General features: G+C 38.0%; 1 protein-coding gene across 10 annotated transcripts in view; it reads right to left on the reverse strand.

The window, feature by feature from the left end:
* Phldb2 (pleckstrin homology like domain family B member 2) overlaps positions 1–20,310 on the reverse strand; it is a 208,224-nt gene that overhangs the window by 72,488 nt on the left and 115,426 nt on the right. For all 10 annotated transcript variants that reach the window (XM_047563147.1, XM_047563141.1, XM_047563140.1 and 7 more), the window contains one exon: positions 8,859–10,204. In XM_047563147.1, the coding sequence (XP_047419103.1) occupies positions 8,859–10,204 (1,346 nt within the window). The remainder of the gene's footprint in view (positions 1–8,858; positions 10,205–20,310) is intronic.

Consider the following 20,310-nt stretch of genomic DNA (forward strand, 5'->3'; position numbering starts at 1 on the left):
GGCTTATCTCACTTAGCATGATATTCTCCAATTTCGACCATTTGCCTACAAATGCCATAATTTTATCATTCTTCATTGCGGAGTAATATTCCATTGTATAAATATGCCACAGTTTCTTTATCCATTCATCAACTGAAGGGCATCTAGGTTGGTTCCACAATCTGGCTATGGTGAATTGAGCAGCAATGAACATTGATGTGGCTGTATCTCTGTAGTATGCTGATTTTAAGTCCTTTGGGTATAGGCCAAGGAGTGGGATAGCTGGGTCAAATGGTGTTTCCATTCCAAGCTTTCTGAGGAATCTCCACACTGCTTTCCAGAGTGGTTGCACTAATTTGCAACCCCACCAGCAATGTATGAGTGTTCCTTTTTCACCACATCCTCGCCAACACCTATTGTTGCTTGTATTCTTGATAATCGCCATTCTAATTGGGGTGAGATGAAATCTTAGGGTGGTTTTGATTTGCATTTCCCTTATTACTAGGGATGTTGAACATTTTTTCATATATCTGGTGATTACTTGTACATCTTCTTCTGTGAAGTGTCTGTTCATTTCCTTAGCCCATTTGTTGATTGGATTATTTGTATTCTTCGTGTAGAGTTTTTTGAGTTCTTTATAGATTCTGGAAATTAGCGCTCTATCTGAGGTATGGTTGGCAAAGATATTCTCCCACTCTGTAGGCTCTCTCTTCACATTTCTGATAGTTTCCTTTGCTGAGAGAAAGCTTTTTAGTTTGAATCTATCCCAGTTGTTTATTCTTGCTTTTATTTCTTGTGCTATGGGAGTCCTGTTAAGGAAATCTGATCCTGAGCCAACAAGTTGAAGATTTGGACCTACTTTTTCTTCTATAAGATGCAGGGTCTCTGGTCTGATTCCGAGGTCCTTGATCCATTTTGAGTTGAGTTTTGTGTAGGGTGAGAGATAGGGGTTTAGTTTCATTCTATTGCATATAGTTTTCCAGTTTTCCCAGCACCATTTGTTGAAGAGGCTATCTTTTCTCCATTGCATATTGTTGGAACCTTTGTCTAGTATGAGAAAATTGTATTTATTTGGGTTTGTGTCCATGTCCTCTATTCTGTACCATTGATCTACCTGTCTATTTTGGTACCAATACCATGCCGTTTTTGTTACTATTGCTTTGTAGTAGAGTTGAAGATCTGGTATTGCAATACCCCCTGCTTCGCTCTTGCTACTGAGGATTGCTTTAGCTATTCTAGGTTTTTTATTCTTCCAGATGAATTTCATAATTGCTTGCTCTATTTCTGCGAGGTACATCATTGGGATTTTAATTGGAATTGCATTGAATCTGTATAGAACTTTAGGTAGTATAGCCATTTTGACGATATTAATTCTGCCTATCCAGGAACATGGGAGATCTTTCCATCTTCTAAGGTTTTCTTGAATTTCTTTCTTTAGTGTTCTGTAGTTCTCATTGTAGAGGTCTTTCACCTCTTTTGTGAGATTGATTCCCAAGTATTTTATTTTTTTCGATGCTATTGTGAATGGAGTAGTTTTCCTAATTTCTCTTTCTGAAGATTCATCACTTATGTATAAAAATGCATTGGATTTATGAGCATTGATCTTGTAACCTGCTACTTTACTGAATTCACTTATGAGTTCTAAAAGTTTTCTGGTGGAATTTCCAGGTTCCTCTAAATATATAATCATGTCATCAGCGAACAGGGATAGTTTGAGTTCTTCTTTTCCTATTCGTATCCCTTTAATTTCTTTGGTTTGTCTGATTGCTCTGGCTAGAGTCTCAAGGACGATGTTGAATAGAAGCGGTGAAAGAGGGCATCCCTGCCTTGTTCCAGTTTTTAGGGGGAACGCTTTCAGTTTTTCACCATTTAGAATGATATTAGCCATGGGCTTAGCGTAGATGGCCTTTATAATGTTTAGGAATGTTCCCATTACCCCAATTTTTTCTAGTGTTTTGAGCATGAAGGGATGCTGTATTTTATCAAATGCTTTTTCTGCATCTATTGAAATAATCATGTGATTCTTAACTTTAAGTCTGTTGATATGGTGAATGACATTTATTGATTTCTGAATGTTGAACCAACCTTGCATCCCTGGGATAAAACCCACTTGATCGTGGTGCACTATCTTTTTAATATATATTTGTATGCGATTTGCTAAAATTTTGTTGAGAATTTTTGCATCGATGTTCATTAAGGATATTGGTCTGAAATTTTCTTTCCTTGATGTGTCTCTGTCTGGTTTAGGTATCAGGGTGATATTGGCTTCATAGAACGAGTTTGGTAGGGTTCCCTCCTCTTCTATTTCATGGAATAGTTTGAGGAGTATTGGAATGAGCTCTTCTTTAAAGGTTTTATAGAACTCGGCTGAGAACCCATCTGGTCCTGGACTTTTCTTTGTTGGTAGGCTTTTGATGACCTCTTCTATTTCATTGCTTGAAATTGGTTTATTTAAGTTGTGTATGTCCTCCTCGTTCAGTTTAGGTAGTTCATATGTCTCTAGAAATTTGTTGATGTCTTCAAGGTTTTCTGTTTTGTTGGAGTATAGATTTTCGAAATAGCTTCTAATTATGTTTTGTATTTCACTCGTGTCTGTTGTGATGTTTCCTTGTTCATTCCGAATTTTAGTAATTTGAGTTTTCTCCCTCTTTCTCTTTGTTAGTGTGGCTAAGGGTTTATCAATTTTATTTATTTTTTCAAAGAACCAACTATTTATTTTATTAATTTTTCCGATTGTTTCTTTTGTTTCGATTTCGTTGATTTCGGCTCTGATTTTAACTATTTCCTGTCTTCTACTACTTTTGGTATTGGTCTGCTCTTCTTTTTCTAGTGCTTTGAGCTGTAGTGTTAACTCGTTTATTTGTTGATTTCTACTTCTTTTTTTGAATGCACCCCATGAAATAAATCTTCCTCTAAGTACTGCTTTCATAGTGTCCCAGAGATTTTGATATGATGTGTCTTTGTTCTTGTTTACTTCTAAGAATTTTTTTATTTCCCTCCTGATGTCTTCTGTTATCCATTCATCATATAATAGTGTATTATTTAGTCTCCAGGTATTGGAGAAGTTTCTGTTTTTATTCTGTCATTTATTTCTAATTTCAATCCATTATGATCTGATAGAGTACAAGGTAGTATCTCTATCTTCTTGTATTTACTAACAGTAGCTTTGTGGCATAAAATATGGTCTATTTTAGAGAAGGATCCATGTGCTGCTGAGAAGAAAGTGTATTCATTCTTTGTTGGATGGTATATTCTATATATGTCCGTTAAGTCTAAATTGCTGATTGTGTTGTTGAGATCTATAGTTTCTTTATTCAATTTTTGTTTGGACGATCTATCCAGTGGTGAGAGAGGTGTGTTAAAATCGCCTAGTATTATTGTGTTGTGGTCTATTTGATTTCTGGAATTGAGAAGGATTTGTTTGACGTACGTGGATGAGCCAATGTTCGGGGCATAGATATTTATGATTGTTATGTCTTGCTGATTTATGCTTCCCTTAAGCAGCATGTAATGTCCTTCTTTATCCCTTCTGACTAGTTTTGGTTTGAAGTCCACATTATCTGAGATGAGGATGGATACTCCAGCTTTTTTGCTGTGTCCGTGTGCATGGTATGTTTTTCCCCATCCTTTCACCTTTAGTCTATGGGTGTCTCTTTCTATGAGATGTGTCTCTTGCAGGCAGCATATTGTTGGATTTTTCTTTTTAATCCAATCTGCCAGTCTGTGTCTTTTGATTGATGAATTCAGGCCATTAACATTCAGGGTTATTATTGTGATATGATTTGTATTCCCAGTCAATTGACTCATATTTGTTTTTGACATGATTTGGTTTCTCCTTTATTTGGCTATTCCTTTAGGCTAGCGCCTCCTGTTGCTGATTTGCATCGTTGTTTTTCATCTCTTCCTCATGGAATATTTTGCTGAGAATGTTCTGTAATGCTGGCTTTCTTTTTGTAAATTCCTTTAGCTTTTGTTTATCATGGAAGGATCTTATTTCATCGTCAAATTTGAAGGTAAGTTTTGCTGGGTATAAGATTCTTGGTTGGCATCCATTTTCTTTCAGGGCTTGGTATATGTTGTTCCAGGCCCTTCTAGCTTTTAGGGTCTGGATTGAAAAATCAGCTGATATTCTTATTGGTTTCCCTCTGAATGTAATTTGATTCTTTTCTCTCGCGGCCTTTAAAATTCTGTCTTTATTTTGTATGTTAGGTATTTTCATAATAATGTGCCTTGGTGTGGGTCTGTTGTAATTTTGTTTATTTGGAGTTCTATAAGCCTCTTGTACTTGGTTTTCCATTTCGTTCTTCAGATTTGGGAAATTTTCTGTTATTATTTCATTGAATAGATTGTTCATTCCTTTGGTTTGTTTCTCTAAGCCTTCCTCAATCCCAATAATTCTCAAATTTGGCCTTTTCATGATATCCCATAGTTCTTGGAGATTCTGTTCATGATTTCTTACCATCTTCTCTGTTTGTTCCACTTTGTTTTCAAGGTTAAATATTTTGTCTTCAATGTCTGAGGTTCTGTCTTCCAGGTGTTCTATCCTATTGGTTATGCTTTCTATGGAGCTTTTAACTTGGTTTATTGTTTCCTTCATTTCAAGGATTTCAGTTTGGTTTTTTTTCAGTATCTCTAACTCTTTATTGAAATGATCTCTTGCTTCCCGTATTTGGTCTTTTAACTGTTGATTGGTGCGATCATTTAATGCCTGCATTTGCTCTTTCATCTCCTCCTTCAATGTCTGCATTTGCTCTTTCATCTCCTCATTAGCTTCCCTGATCGTTTTAATTACGTACATTCTGAACTCCCTTTCTGACATTTCTTCTGCTCTGCTGTCATTGGATTTTATTGATGTAGTATCTAGGTTTGTTTGGGACATTTTCTTCCCTTGTTTTCTCATAATGGTCAGTTGTCAGTGGGACCCTGAGATATTGCAGTTTTCCACTATTGGCTTATAGTGTCCCAGTAGATTTCCAGTGTATCACCTCCCAGCTTTCAGTAGCCTGATGTCTTGGAGGAATCTGATAAAGCAGCTCATTCGAAGAATACTGCCCCTAGCCCCCTACTGGTTCCACGTTTTGGAACTGGCTCTGTGCGGAAATGCTCTCACTGTGGGCCTGCACCGTGCAGCTGGCCGTGTGGGAAGAGCCCACTGCCGGAGTGTGGAAGACTACCTTGGGAAGACTCAAGCTGCCCTGCCCGGCTCTGCTAAGCCACCTCTATCTGGGCCTGCCACCCGGGCTGAGCTTTACCCAGTGGGCAGACTCACCCGTGGCTCCACTTCAGTCCGAGTCTCTCAATGCCTCCCCTTCTTAACTCCTGGGTTCTGGAGCGACCGGGGGTGCAGTCTCCCTCTAGGCCGCCATCTTGGATCGCCCCGTGAAGAGAGCCCGCAGCCGGAGTGGGCAGAGCCGCCTGAAGAGGTCTCCGGCTGCCCTGTCCTTATCCCTGAGGCTGATTGCAGATCGAGGCTCTCCGCTGGTTCTTTGCAGGAGTACACTGCACTGCAGGGGCTCCGGGACTCGGAGCGTGCTCTGTTCAGACAGGCTCTCACTAGCGGGCCAGTTCCGTTCCGAGAACCTGGAGAAGCTGGCTGTCCAGTGTTTACTTTTGAGCTGTGATTGAAGCTGTAGAACTTATACTGTAGTCTTTGAGGAAAAAAAGAAAATCACTGCATATGTGTAAATATTTTCCTTTCTCTGAGGATAATAATAAATTAAAATAGAACAACTCTGAGGCTCTGGTTTATAGAAATTTACAAGGATTTAAATAATTCCAACATGCCCAAAATTTCAAGAAAATGAAGAAAATTTTTTTGTTTTTTTAAATGTTTACCCCTTTTAAGGAAAAGACCTTTCTCATCAAAACTGATTGACAACCTTTTTTTTTTGTTTTCCCCATTAGAAAATAAGTTGTGCACAAAATGAATCCTTACACAGATCAGACTGATTTGATAAGTTGGTTCCAAAAAGAATTATACATTATTCGTCTTTACTTTGTTTTATCTGTGTATAATTAATCTACATGTAATCTCACTTTTAAAATAAGATTTGGAACTTGTTTTAATATGAAAAGATTAGTTTATTGGAACTTCTAAAATGCCTTATCTTAGTTTACGAAAAATATAAGCTCTCAAGCATCCAAAATCTTACATTAAAGCTATCTTATATCTAAACTACCTGTAAGTTTTATTAAATACTCTTGTATAATCATCTGTATATTCTTTAATTTTACAAAAAGAAAGATGCTAGAAATAATTAGGTTGGTTTGCAATGCCCCTTAGTTTTAAACTTCCCAACACTATCAAGAATTACATAGGAACACGTGAAATAAAATGAGAAGTTCAGCCTCTCTAGGATAATTTCATACAGGTAAAATACATTATTAATTATTATTATTAAATGTTCAAAATTTTGTACATGCATTACAGAAAGGCCCTGAATAGACAATAATGTTATCACTGTAATAAGCTCTTATACTCAGGGGAAACACTGATTAAATAAGACATTAATCTTATAGCCTGATAAAGAATTTGAGGTCTCCATGCTGATACCACTTGTTAAATAGCCATAAACTCACCACTGCCATTTGCTTACATTCACCAAGGGTCTCAGCATCCTCTGGAGTTTGCCTGAAGATTTGCCTAAATTATAGGCTAGAATGTACCTTCACAAAGACCATTTCAGAGCCTCAGGAATAGAACCTTACCAGGTCCTCCTGACATTTCAAAGAACAGATTTTTGGGGAGAAGCTTCTGAGCTGACCTGGCCTTGACTAAAATGAGTTCTAGGCAGCTAAATCAGAATATTAGAACTCTTTTTAGTACAGAAATAGATGATTTAATGGGATCAACACAGTGTCCCAAATTACAGAGAAATAGGAATTAATTACAAAGAGCTGCTTGAACTGATAATGGAAATCAAATTTCTAATGGGGTTATGTGTTTTGGAGTATTATTGGTCTTACTCTGAATCTTTTTTTCATGAGGAAGCCCTTAAGCATTCATCTTGATCTATCTCCAACCTTCAACTTAGTTGACTCTGATTGGCAAACTAAATGAAATATTCCTTTTAGTGGGTAGTTTGTTCTCCTTGACCCCTTAGAATTCAGGAAGTAATATATGTGAGGCACTTTACTTTTCAATGGCTATATCATTATTTGCAGACTAAATAATAAACAGGCCTCCTTTTCTCAGACAAATAACTATATAAGCATGGAGTGTCACCTTTAATAAAAAAAAAAAAAAAGCCTTACTTCATCAAGTATGACAAGTTCAACACTAAGGAAAAGGGATTAGGACTTAGTGGTTGGAATAATATCCACAAAACTCCCCAAAAGTTAAATCTGTTTATGACTTAGAGGGTTGCAACCTTAGTCAGTAAGAATGGTCACTCTGGGTTGCCAAGAACCTAAGCATATTTGGAGAATCTAGAGGGAAGAGAGATTCACTAACATTTGTAGATACTAAAGATGAAACCCAAAGTAGACAAATTTCTTGAGTTTGGTTTTCTATCCTTGGAATAGAAGAAGACTTAAGGAATATTTCTGGAGTGATGGAATCCATTGAGAATGCTCTCCCCCATTCCTTGATAAATTATCAGATGGAGTTATTTTTCTGGCTTTATTAATAATAGTTGATCAGCACAATGTAGCATCTCATTTGCTGTCAATTTACAAGAAGGTATTTATATGCTAATTAAAACTTCTGAATTTATATCAATCAAAACCCCAAAACAATGCTTTTTGTGACTATGGCACTATCACACCAGAGCACTGTATAACTGACCCACCCAAGGAATATCTAATTCTCTAGGGGTATGCACATGTTTTATTCACTACTGTTAGTTAGGATATTTGAAAGTTCCTTAAGGATAGACCTTAGCTTAAAAAGAAATTCAAGTGATGTGCATGATTCTCATTCTAAAATGTCAAACAAATTTTGCCTAGTGTAGATGCATTATAATCCAAGGATTACAATTTTATTGTACTGCAGGACATCAATTGGTTTTGGTTGTGATTCAAACATCTTATATACTTTAAGTAACTAAAATACTTTTAATAATCCTATACTTTTGTAAAACAGATTTACCGTCCCACAGCTTCTCTCGTTAAGGAAATCATTAGTCATTAATAAAGCAAAATAATCTTTAACTTGTTTTCATTTTAAGAAGAAAACATATGCTTAACAAAGAGTGGAAAAATACCATTGTTCATTCTCATTGATGCTCAAAGAAAGTTTACTCTCATCTTATTTTCAATATTAACCACTTTAAGTATAAATTCATTTTAAATGGAAAAGGATAACTCAATTGATGTTGTGAGTATGTGTAATGGAAAGTCACCGTGTGTGCTCACAAACATGGCTGGAGAGTATCAGAGTGCATATGAAGAGTGCGGGGGAAATGTCAAGCACCATGACACACCCCTCAATGTTCTGGACAACTTGCCATGACGACAAATTCACTGCCTCATTCCTGATGACTTGTGATTCCACTGACTACATCTATCATAACCATACACCTGCAGATTTAATGACATAAATAATTCAAATCAGTATTTCCTCACAGTCTTAAAATTTTATAAGATGCAAGAAATTCAGTAAAATTCACAACTACCATTTTTATCCTTTACTAGAAGTATAGTTGTGAGGGCTCTGAAGAGCAACTGAAGTGATATTAGGCTCCTGCAAGCCTTCAAAATGCCCACGCATGCCTAACAATAGTGCCCTGGGAAGAGAAGGGATAGCGGGAGAGTCTACAAAGGGACAGAAGTGACTGAGTTGAAATTCTACATCCCCACATACACCCTTGGAGTCTGTCTCCAAGGCTGCCCTGTAGATTCTGGTCAATGAAATGGTGAAGGGAACAGATGAAGATTACCAATCGCTCCATCTCTTGCTCCCTCAGTCTTTCTTCTCTCTGTCGTCGGTGATAATCCATCAGGTCATCACGTCCTGAAATGGAGCTGATGCTGCTTTTCCTTTCCCGAAGGACAGGTTGGGGCGTCCCTGAGGCCTGCCTGAGGCTGTCCAAGTCAGCATCATCAAAGTCCACAGAGCTACAAGAGAAGTTCCTCCTGGCCACAAACACTCTGTCCATTTCCCCAGCAGGAAATGAATGGCTTGGGCTAGTTCCCGCGTACAGAGCCTTATCAAAGTCATCAGAGGCACAGGAGGAGGTGGAGGCCAGAAGCATCTTCCGAGCCACCCGAGGACTGGCAGGAACACTGAGGGTGGAACTTACATAAGGACTGCCCTCAGGTGCAGAGGTTTTATAGGGTAAAGCCCCTGAGCTTAGAGAGGAAAAATTAAGGTAATTGTCATTGTCTATTATGCTATGAGGTAGATCCTTTTCCCCCAGTCTCGTTCGTTTGGAATTGCCTAGAGAATTTCTTGGAGGCAAGCTGAGAGGGGTCAGCTGGTTCTCTGTGGCTTTGTACAACCTGGGGAGCGATCTGCTATAAGCTCCCATGTGGCTTAGGCTGCTGCCTGAATACTTCCTAGTTCTTGAACTGATGTTTTCAGACACAGGTTCCTTGTGTCGGGTTGACTTGGGCTGAAGTGCTAGGTTGTCCTGAATGTTCATTTTCCTGGATTGCTTCGGGCTTGAAGGCATGCTAGCTGCCCCAGATCTGCTGATGGGAGATGGGGCACTGTCACTCAGGGAACCTCCATTCCACATGGCCAGAAGTGAACCAGATGCCTTTCGTCCTTCCAGTCCTCCAAAAAAGTAGACATTATCATGCGATTTATTTCTAGAGCTGTATTTAGAATAGGGAGGTTTCTCTGAAAGCCTCAAGGACCTTTCAGTGTCCCGGCCAGTATAATGATCAAAATCTGCCCTCCCAAGTGGATAACCACTGAGGGAGGGTGTATTGCTAAGGAGAGGAGTGGGAGGTTTCATGGAAATACTCTTGTCAGTTTCATCAAAGAACTGCTTGCTTCCCTGGATTTTGGTCAAGGAGGGGCTGCTCCTGACACTGGTACCCAAAGGAGAAGGGCTCCTCTTAGCAGGCATGGGTTGTGAGAGGGTTAAATATGAACCAGAATAGTCTCCATTGGCTTTAAATTTAAGGCTGGAAGAGTACTTCTTCGGGCTTAGGCTCTCCATCATATTTTGGGAATCTTTCTCCAGGGATTGCTCTACAAATCCTTCCTCTGTGCTACCATTTTGTAAATCCAACTGCTTTTGCATGTGGCTATACTCTTCCATATTCTTGCTGGACTCTGTAAAGGAAAAAAAAATATTGAGAAAGCTTTATTTAACAAAACAAAACAACAAAGCCCAACCCCTTGCGAATCTACAACTGCAATAGTCTTGCAATCTGACTCAACCCAATTAAAAAACACAGACATTGTTTTTCTAATAACCTAAAAGATTGCACTGGAAAATGAAGAATAAGGACCACTGATCAGAGATATATATTTTTTTTGTACAAGAAGAAAAATATCTCAAGAGGACAAAAATGATATTTGAGGAAAGCAAATCTCTAACCAAGTAATGGTGTAGGATTAGGTTGGTACACAAAACTGAGAGTTTCCCTTCAGTGTTCAAGTCCTTGGAGAACCACCTGCTCCTGAGCACCTAGCAAATGCCTAAAAGGATTGTGCAATTTTTTTTTTCTTTAGATGTTTCTGCTAGAATCATTAACTGCTCAGAAATAATCCTGAGGAAACAAAATTCACATATGGCAGAGAAAGAAAATTTTGTGTTAGACGCTGATCAAAACCATGAGGGTTAGAAGGTAGCTCCTTAAAAGAGGATTGTGGGAGTTTCCTTCTCAATAAGATTTACAGCTCCTGCGCTCATCAGAAAGAGGCAGGTGATAACAGAGGAAAGGGCGTTCTCCAAATTGCTGCTACATGATCAGGGCAGCATATTTAAAAACCTGAAACTGCAAACTGCTATCTTCTTCAGATTTCCTGGAATTCCAAATGCACCATGCTCACCTTGGTATCAAACCCTCTCTTCCGCCAGAAACATCTTTCTCCCTGTTGTGGACCTTTCAGAACCCACCTGTTCTTCAAAGTACAGATCAGGGTTCTGTCTTCCACAATTAAAATCTTTTTCAAAAATTTCTATAAGGATGTTTTGGATCCTAGTTTGAATAACATTAATAAACTAAAGTTTTAGGCCATGAAAATATCTTTGAATTATAAACAATCACTGAAAATGAAAAGGTTTATATTTCTAACTCATAAAAAATACATTTTTTTCAATTATCAGCAAAGGAAAACCACAATTTAAACGTTCTTGTTGAACAGATGCACTGTCCTATAGCCCTCTGGGATCTCAGGCACGAATTATTACATCTGTGGTCTATGTGTGCACAGTGTCATTTATGGTTGGTGATAAGTTTCATATGACTGTCTCTGTAAAAGTGTAAGAGTTTATGTCTAGTATTTCTATTTTATTTCCATTCACTGCTTCTCATTGTCCTATAGGCAAGAAACTGAATGATCACAAGTTTTTTATTTCAATCACAGCTCACTCACTCCAGCTGCAATCAAGGACTTCACCTTGCTTACTCAGCCTCACAGACCTCCTGGGCAATTCAGGCAGCCTGGTGTAGAATAACTTCTTACCTGTAGGCTACAGCCAAGAAATAGTATGGTTGCTTACATCTTGGTAAAAGGCTGAGTACCCAACTGCCCATAAAGCTGCAGTCTCCCTCAGAAGATTCTGCCTTGGGTTCCTTACCTTCTAGTTCAAAGCCCTGCTTGCATACATACAAGCATAATTTTTTCAAGTGTATGTCAAAATAATTGAGGTTCTTCTTTAGATTTGTCTCCCAGTTGGCATCTGACCTTGCCATCTGGCCCTCGCCAAGTCTTTCATTCCTCAGGACCAGTACCCTCTCTGTTCCCAAGACTAATGTCCCTTTCAGTATTTGTCTATGACTACCAATTTTAACCTTGACAGCAACACTATACTGGTTTGAGATATCTCATCAAACTCACTTGGAGGACTGAAATTAAGAGGATCCCTAGTTTTAGTTCCTTCTTTTCTGAACTAATTTACCTCCAGTTGGTTGGCTGTATTGAAATTTCAGCATACCCTGACCAGTTTTCCCAAGTTAAATATTTCAATATTGGGGAAACAAGGAAATTAATGGATCCTGAGGACTTTCTAGTGTTACTTATTTTGATGGCAAAAAAATTACCCTAAATGCCCAACAGTGAGAAGAGTTGAATAAGCAACAATACATCACATGAGTGAAAAGTATGCCACCATTTAAAATTGTATTTTGAAGAATATTTCATAGTATAAAATGCATTCGTATAACATATTTTTTTAAGGTTCAGAGGTGGGGTTTTAGGCAGTGATGAGGGCTGTAACCTCATCAGTGGATTAATCCATTTGATGGAGTAATAATTTGAATGAACTACTGGGTGCTAACTATAGGTAAGTGGGCATGGCTGGAGGAGGTAGCATCACTGAGGGTGTGGCCTTGGAATGTATCTATCACTGTCCCCATTCTCTTCATCTCTCTCTCTCTCTCTCTCTCTCTCTCTCTCACCTTCCCAACTACTATGAGTTGAGCGGTTTTCCTCCACCATTCCTTCTGCCATGATGTTTCTGCTTTGGAGTCAGCCAAACATGGACTGAGTCTCTGAAACCTCTGAAATGGTGGGTCCAAAATAAACTCGTCCTCCTCTAAACTGTTTTTGTCAGGTATTTTGGTCACAGTAAAGAAAAGCTGACTAATGCATCCACCCACACACTGGTGCTCAGGCCAAATTCCTGGGAGTCATTATTAATCTCCTCCATCACTAGAACCTCCATCATAGCATCCAATAACAAATCCTATCAATATCTCCTCCAAACACATTCTCAATCTGACCACGTTTTGCTATTTCCACTGCTGCCTCCCTGGTTCAAGTCAGTTTCTTCTCTTCCTCCTATGCCTGTTCTCCTACAACAAACAGCAGCTATAACAATGAACTGGAAGCTGTCACACCAAAAATTAGTAGTATTATCTGGGTGGTGGTATTACAGGTGATTTTTAATTTATTTGTCTCCTACTAGTTTATATTTTCCATAGTTTATATGAGTTATTTTGATGATCAGAAAAAAACACTTCACATAAAATACTAGAATATAATCTGTAGCAATACTTCATTTTTAACTTGATTAGATTTTCAGTTTTTCCTTAGCTCTTGCCCAATTTTTGAGCCAGATATTAATCCTTCCAGAAAGTGCTATTTTAAAGAATTTCTTGATCAGACTAACTTAATATGAAATGTTTGAAGACTGCAACATTTTTCTAACTCTGCTAAGTCATTCTGATAAAAATGTTAATCCACACATTCTTCCATTTTGTACTTTATGCATCTGAAAACCTAAAATATTAAATATAATGCCTTCGTTAATGTGAATAAAACTAACAGAATGGTTAAAAAAAAAAAAAACTCCAGATGCTTGCTGAATACAGCTTAGACAATAATATTAGTATCTTCATTTTTAAAAATTTAGCTACTAGGATATTTTCTTATTTGAAGTGACTCTGTTTTTTTCACAGGATAAAACCAAAATCCTCAACAAATAGATCTAGGTAGTTTATTCATTAAATAGGTATTAAATGCATAACAGACATTTATTTAGTGGACATTCATTAGTGTTAGTCACTAATGTTCCAGTTAGTTTTCTTTCAGGAACATGGAGGGGTGGCTCTTCCTCATTCCTATAATGGTACGTGTGGTTAAATTCCTTGTTTCAATCAATCAAACTTGAGAGAATGTGCCCTGTCAATTTCCACCTGAAGCATCAGGAGCTGGAGCATGGTTTCCATTTCCAATCTCCCTAGAGATGACCAGCCTCCACCCAAGATTTTGGAGGCTATTTTAACCTACACCCCTGAATGAGGAGGAAATGTACCCTTGCCAACTCTGAGGATTATCTTCAGTTATTTAGATTTGGTGTTTTTTGTTTGTTTTCTTTACTGTAAAGATGTTACTCTTCACTAAGTGCTTACCAAGCTCTGAGCTAGGCACTGGGAGAAAGACAGTAGAAGATACAATTTCCTGTTGTTTATAATCCAAAGAAAAAGATGCATTATGAGTAAATGATAACCATTCACACATGAATAGAGGTTTGACCAACAGATTGATAGAGAAACATGGAGTGGCGCTAACCCAGGGAGAATGGCAGTTTCAGGGAGGTAACCATAGGAAAAAATGACAAGCCAAGTCCCAGTGAACAAAAGAAGATTGACAGGTTTTATCCAACTGTGGCATAAAGTCACTTTCACATCTAAAATTTTGTGAATCTAAGAATATAAGCAAAATTCCAAACCCATTTGAGGTAGTCTAACCTCCTTGTTGGTATATTCAACAAGCCTCCTGACTATGACATAATAAAAACAAAAATTGTGTAGGAAACAAGCTATTTTCTGTATCATGGTTCTTAAACACCCAGGGATGTATCGTTCCTTGAATGAACTGTATTTAATAATCATGCATTTCTCATATTATTAAATCTTCTTCCATCTTCACCACCTGGACCCTCATGAGAATAGAGCTAAGTTAAATGGAAAAGGCATTCCCATGGGGTAAAGACAGTAGGCTGGAGAGCAGGCCAGAGCAGATGTCATTAGACAGAAGTCAAAATCCAAGCACACAACCCAAACTCAAATTTTTAAACATTTACTAGAACAGTATAGAATTAACGGGTTTAACACTTCATTGAAAATAAATATGTAAATCTTTGACCTAGCAGTATATGATCTGGATATCATTTTCGATGATAAAATGTCTTAATATATTTGAATCTGTTTGCAGTCGCAAATGTTACTTAATCACCAGAATGAACTATTACCAAGCTCTGTTCCCTCTGTTATTTGGACTAACAAAGCTCTGTTCCCACTGCTATTTGGACTAATAAAATTATAGAATAGTAAACTACTACAGATTCCCTAATATTTGTCTTCCTCCCTTCCTCACACGTATCTTTTCTAATAAAAATGTATAATTACTGGAGCAGTCTCATTGGCCAAACAAAACATAATACCAAAATATTACAAAGTAGTATAGTCTGAAATAAGATCAGTTCTACACTCTTCTGGGAAAGAATAAGCAGGAGGTTTACAAATCATAAGCCACATCTGAGAGACAGCCGTGAGACATTTTTCAGGCATGCATGTTTATTGAGAAAAGTTACTGAAGATTTAGATGAAAAGACATTCTGAGAAATTCTAAAGGGATACTCATCTTTGATAGGCCAGTTTTTCATTTCAACTTCACTGGGCCTGTTAAGTACACGCAAAAGGTTGTACATTTAAAAATTGATCATTAGATGTAAATATGGGATTTATTCATTTTACCTCAGCTTGTTCTTCCTGCCATTGCTGAATGCATGTGCATATTTACCTGAACTTCGTAACTCTTGATCCTGCAAATCAGTTCAACTCAAAAGTTAAGAGAATCAGCCAGATGTCTTTCTGACCTGATGAGTACATCAGTGGTACTGATCCCTCTCCCCTTTTCTACTTTCAGAGAGTTTTTTTTTTTTTCTTTTGAGGTGTGCCTGCATGAGTGATGACCTAGAAATTGGAAACATATAGGAAGTGTAAACCAGTAACCAGAAATGTACTTTGAATGAGGACTAGGATGCAGGCAAGGGGAGTAGAGGCAGGAGAGTGGAGAACACCACGGAGAAGTTTGGATTTAAATTCCGTAGGCAAGGAGGGAGGAAGGAATGTGATCACAGGATGTATGCAGAATGCATCAAGACTCCAGCTGATTTAGAAGAAAGAAGAGAGAAGATGGTGGGAGGTAAAGGAGAAGGCTGCACAGAGGCCTTACTGAGGTGACAGACAGAACAGGGGGAGAGTGGTGGAGAAGAGAGGTCTGCGTTAACATGGGTATGCTGCAGAGTCTGTCTTCTTGATCTACCCTGCTGTGTTTACCCTGGGTTTCCTGTACATTTTATGTAAACGAAGAAGGGTCTCAGTGAAACTCTGATCCCTGCATTATGTTATTGTGGAAGTAAAACCGTTCCAAGGGATTTCATGACCACATGCACATCCAAAGAATGGTGAGAGAAAAGGGAAGAATGCATCTGGTGCCCATCTGAGAGAAAAGACAACGCTGGAAGTCTAAACAGGAAAGAAGTTAATGTGCGTTGAAAGGTTTGCATTTACTTTCCAATCCATAAATTTAATCCCTCCAGTACTCTTGTTATTTTATCACCTGAAATGTATATCATCTCATTGTCAATCAGAAAGTGCTAAAAGCCATGAAGAAGCCTTTGGAAGGTACTATAGAAAGTCACAGCACTTTCTTCCCTGGAGAAATTACTTGCAACTGCAGGGATCATTTGTAAAAGTTTCTTTGGTACAATTCTGGCATTTGTTTTAATACACTTTTCCATTTATGACAGATAACAACACAATGCTGCTCATCCATTCAGATTCTAAAAGATCAAGGGTGAGTTTACAGCACTGAGACTACCAAAACTGTAGGGAATTTGGTTTCGAGATAATGAAAACACACTCAAGGAGTAAAGTTTTGAAAAATAAACAAATTAAAACAAAATGTATGAGAAGGACTTAAAGTCCATCCTGTGTAAATTGTAATTATCCATATGGGGATTTATCCAGGTGATTTGGGAGGATTTCTAATATATACCATTTACTTTTCTTTATATATTGCCAAGTGTACAGCCCTGCTTAGAATCACACGAATACTAAGAAGGCAATTGACAGGAAGTTTCAGGTTGTTCGAGAAAGGGGGAGGATTATATTATAGAAGCAATTTTAGGAAAGATAATCTCAAAAAAAAATCTGGCGGGTGTCAAAAATGTTCACATTATAATAAAGTTTGATTCTACACCCACATTCTGCCAGAGGTTCAGAGAGTGAAGAGGCTGCTCCAAGTGAATATTTTGTGGCAGACAGTGGTGGATGCCTAGTGCTTGAAGCTCTCCCAGCACACTGGTGGTCCACAGGCTGGTCTCTTTCAGCACTGATGTTTACGATATGGCACTGTTATGAATAAAGCATGTGCTGATGACACGTAATTGAATTCAGACCCAGCTTTTTGTCTCTCAGAAGCAGTGCCATTCTTCACATGAATTCTATGGGGTACTTCTGTGGCCACCAATGGCAGCAGATGGGGCCTAGGAGAAGCTTTTGGAGGACTGAAAGGGGAAAACTCAGAAACCTATTTAAAACCCAAACTCCAAGCTTTTCAAGAACAATGGACACAAAACCTCTCTCTCTCTCTCTTTCCACTAATCACAACATCCAAACATGACAAAGAGAGGGCTAGTCAGAAGATTCAGGAATTACTACTTCCTTCTATTCAACATTCTTTATTTTTTAATCTACAAATCTTTTATTTATTTATTTTTGCATTTTGATTCATTGTACACAAATGGGGTACAACTTTTCATTTCTATGGTTGTACACAATGTAGATTCACACTATTCATATAATCATATATATACATAGGGTAATACTGTTTCCAACATTCTTATTTCAGAAATCCAAAAGCAGCCTATTTTCCCCATCCTGTTCTCTAAACACTATCTTTGGTCAAACCTTTCCACCCCTTAACTTCCCCTCTGTAAATAAGCCCTCCTACTTTACAAATATTTCCCCTCATCCTCAGTCTCTTCCATCTCTGCAAATATCCCCGTGCTCATTCTGCAAACACCCCCTGCACCCAGCCAATATTCTCAGATGCCCTCTCCTTCCAATATGATGGCCCACACGGATTCCACAAAGGTCCCCAACCCTGTGCCTTTCCACTGTCTCAATCCCATCTCCATAGGACTCATCTGGGCTTCCTATCCTCTGTTCCTTTAAACTCTTCCTCTACACTTAAGCACCCAAGATGTTATATCCTCGGACAGAGAGGAAGATAACTTTGTTAACAGACATAGTACCATTATTGTTGTTGTTCTTCTTCTTCTTTGAAATAAACAAAGCAACAAATGGGTTCCAGCTCCTTTTCACCATGTTCTTTGTTACTCACAGATATAACTGTTTGAACAGAATCATTATTATCTACTAGATACATGTAGATAAGTTGATATTTTCCAGTCAAAATGTTTTCATCTCCCCAAAAGACCCAGAAACAATAGTTCCATGGTGGGGGTTGGGGGGGGGATGTATTTTAATGGCAGACTAAAGAGCCTGTTTAATTCTGGTAGATTGAGACTATTACAATAGGTGGCCATAAATCTTAATGGGTAAAGACACACACAGGCATACACACAGACAGTCACACAGAGACAGACACATGCTGTCCACAAGCCACAATAGCCCAAAATACACAAAGGCTTTTTGTGGCAGAGGTGGCTCTTCCGCACCCAGACAAGAAGAAGCAGCCTCAGGATTCACCAGATATTGAGGAGGATGCCGGCAGGCTGGGGAGAAAGGTGAAGGTCACTATATACTAGAATGTTGATGTGATGGCTCAGTACTGTGAATACATGGGTTTCTTTCTTGGTTTTCTTTTTTTTTTTTTGTCTTTTGGATTCTTACTTTATGACATTCTGAGGATGTCTAAAAGTAAGGAAGACCATTTAGGAAAATAAAACAAGATACAGGTGATGCTATAAGAGAAGAAAGGGGGCTGGGGTTGTAGCTCAGTGGTAAAGCACTTGCTTAGCATGTGTGAGGCACTGGGTTCAATCCTCAGTGCCAAATAAATAAATAAATAAATAAAGTTATTATTACAAAAAAAAAAAAAAAAAAAAAAAAAGAGAGGAGAAAGGTACCCAGACGGGAGAAGAAAGTGATGGGAAATAATGAGACCATTGAACACAGATGGACGAAGTGAGCACAGAAAATAAAAAGAAGTTCCAACTCCTTCCTGTCACAATAAGGGAGTCTGACTAACCAGGCTATCCTTCCCAGAAGTCTGTTAGCCCTAGTTGTACTGAAGCCTAAGGTCTGTCAAAAAAGCAACTCCAGATGGTACCTAAAGGTTCCTAAAAGTAATCACAATCAATAGCAATAATCACACATCCAATGAGGATCATTCTCTCCTGTGATCAGAGGCTATTTTTAAATGTCTGGATTTTTTTTTTTTCGGGGGGGTTCAATTTATTTGCTTTTTAAAAAGATTTTTTTATTGTTTTTTGATTCATTGTACACAAATGGGGTACAGCTTTCATTTCTCTGTACACGAAGTAGAGTCACACCATTCACATAATCGTACTTGTACATAGGATAATGATGTTTGTTTCATTCCATTATCTTTCCTTCGTGCGCCCCACCCCACCCCTCATTTCCTTCTAAACAATGCATCCTTCCTCCATTCTTTCCTTACCCTATGATTGCTTTATATTAGGTATTCTTAAGAATCTTCCAAGACTCAGTGAAGAGGTTAAAATATCAATTACAGGAATTTTTAAAGAAGTTTTTGAGATAGTTCCTTAAATAATGCTTGTCTGTAGGAACTTTAAGATATTCTTTAGACTGTCCAAAGAATTTGACTGCTTGTTTTCTGCGATAATTCTCTGTAGCCAGTGAGGAAGGCAGGGAAGGAAGAGAGAAAGCAGAAACAACCTCAAGGAATTTTAGGTCATTAAACTATCCTCCCATTTGCAAAATTCCTGAATTTATCTAAATAATCAAGATGTAATATTTTTCAATTATATTCGAATTTATGTTTAAGCAGTTATTAGTTTTAGCAATATTTAAAGAAGATATAATATTAATTCAGTAAGTTTGAGATAGTTCAGATTAAAAGTATGCTGTCTCTTATTTCAGAAAATACAAAGGGCCAGAATAATATATTCTTAAATACACCACAGAGAATATATTTTTAAATACTCCTAATTCTAAAATGTGGGAAACTCACTGGGCAAGGGCCCATGCCAACAATAATCCCAGGGACTGAGGAAGCTGAGGAGTAACCCAAGTTTGAAGCCAGACTGGGTAACTCAGCAAGACCCTGCCTCAAAATAAAAAAAAAGAAAAAAGCTAGGGTAACAAACCCTTGAGTTCAATCCCCAGTCCCACAACCACAACCACAACCGCAACAACAAAGAATATGGGACACTGTACAGGGGGTAAAAATAACCAATGAATTCAGTCAGCAAAGGGCAAAGGGGAAGAAATTCAGGAGGGAAAGGAAACTGTTCCAGATTGAAAATATTCAGGAGATACACCAATTAAATACAGTGTATGGACATGGCTTTGAACATGACTGGAAAGTAGATGCTACTGCAGTTACTGACTTTTTTTTAAGGTGTGATAATGATACATTTAGAAAAATACCAATCTCAGAGTCACATTGTAAATTATGGATGAAATACTAAGGTGTTTACAATGTGCTTTATAACAATCCACATTTTGGGGGAAAGTGAGGTTTTACAG

The sequence above is a fragment of the Sciurus carolinensis genome, chromosome 9 (genome assembly GCF_902686445.1).
Source record: "Sciurus carolinensis chromosome 9, mSciCar1.2, whole genome shotgun sequence".
Classification (NCBI taxonomy): domain Eukaryota; kingdom Metazoa; phylum Chordata; class Mammalia; order Rodentia; family Sciuridae; genus Sciurus; species Sciurus carolinensis.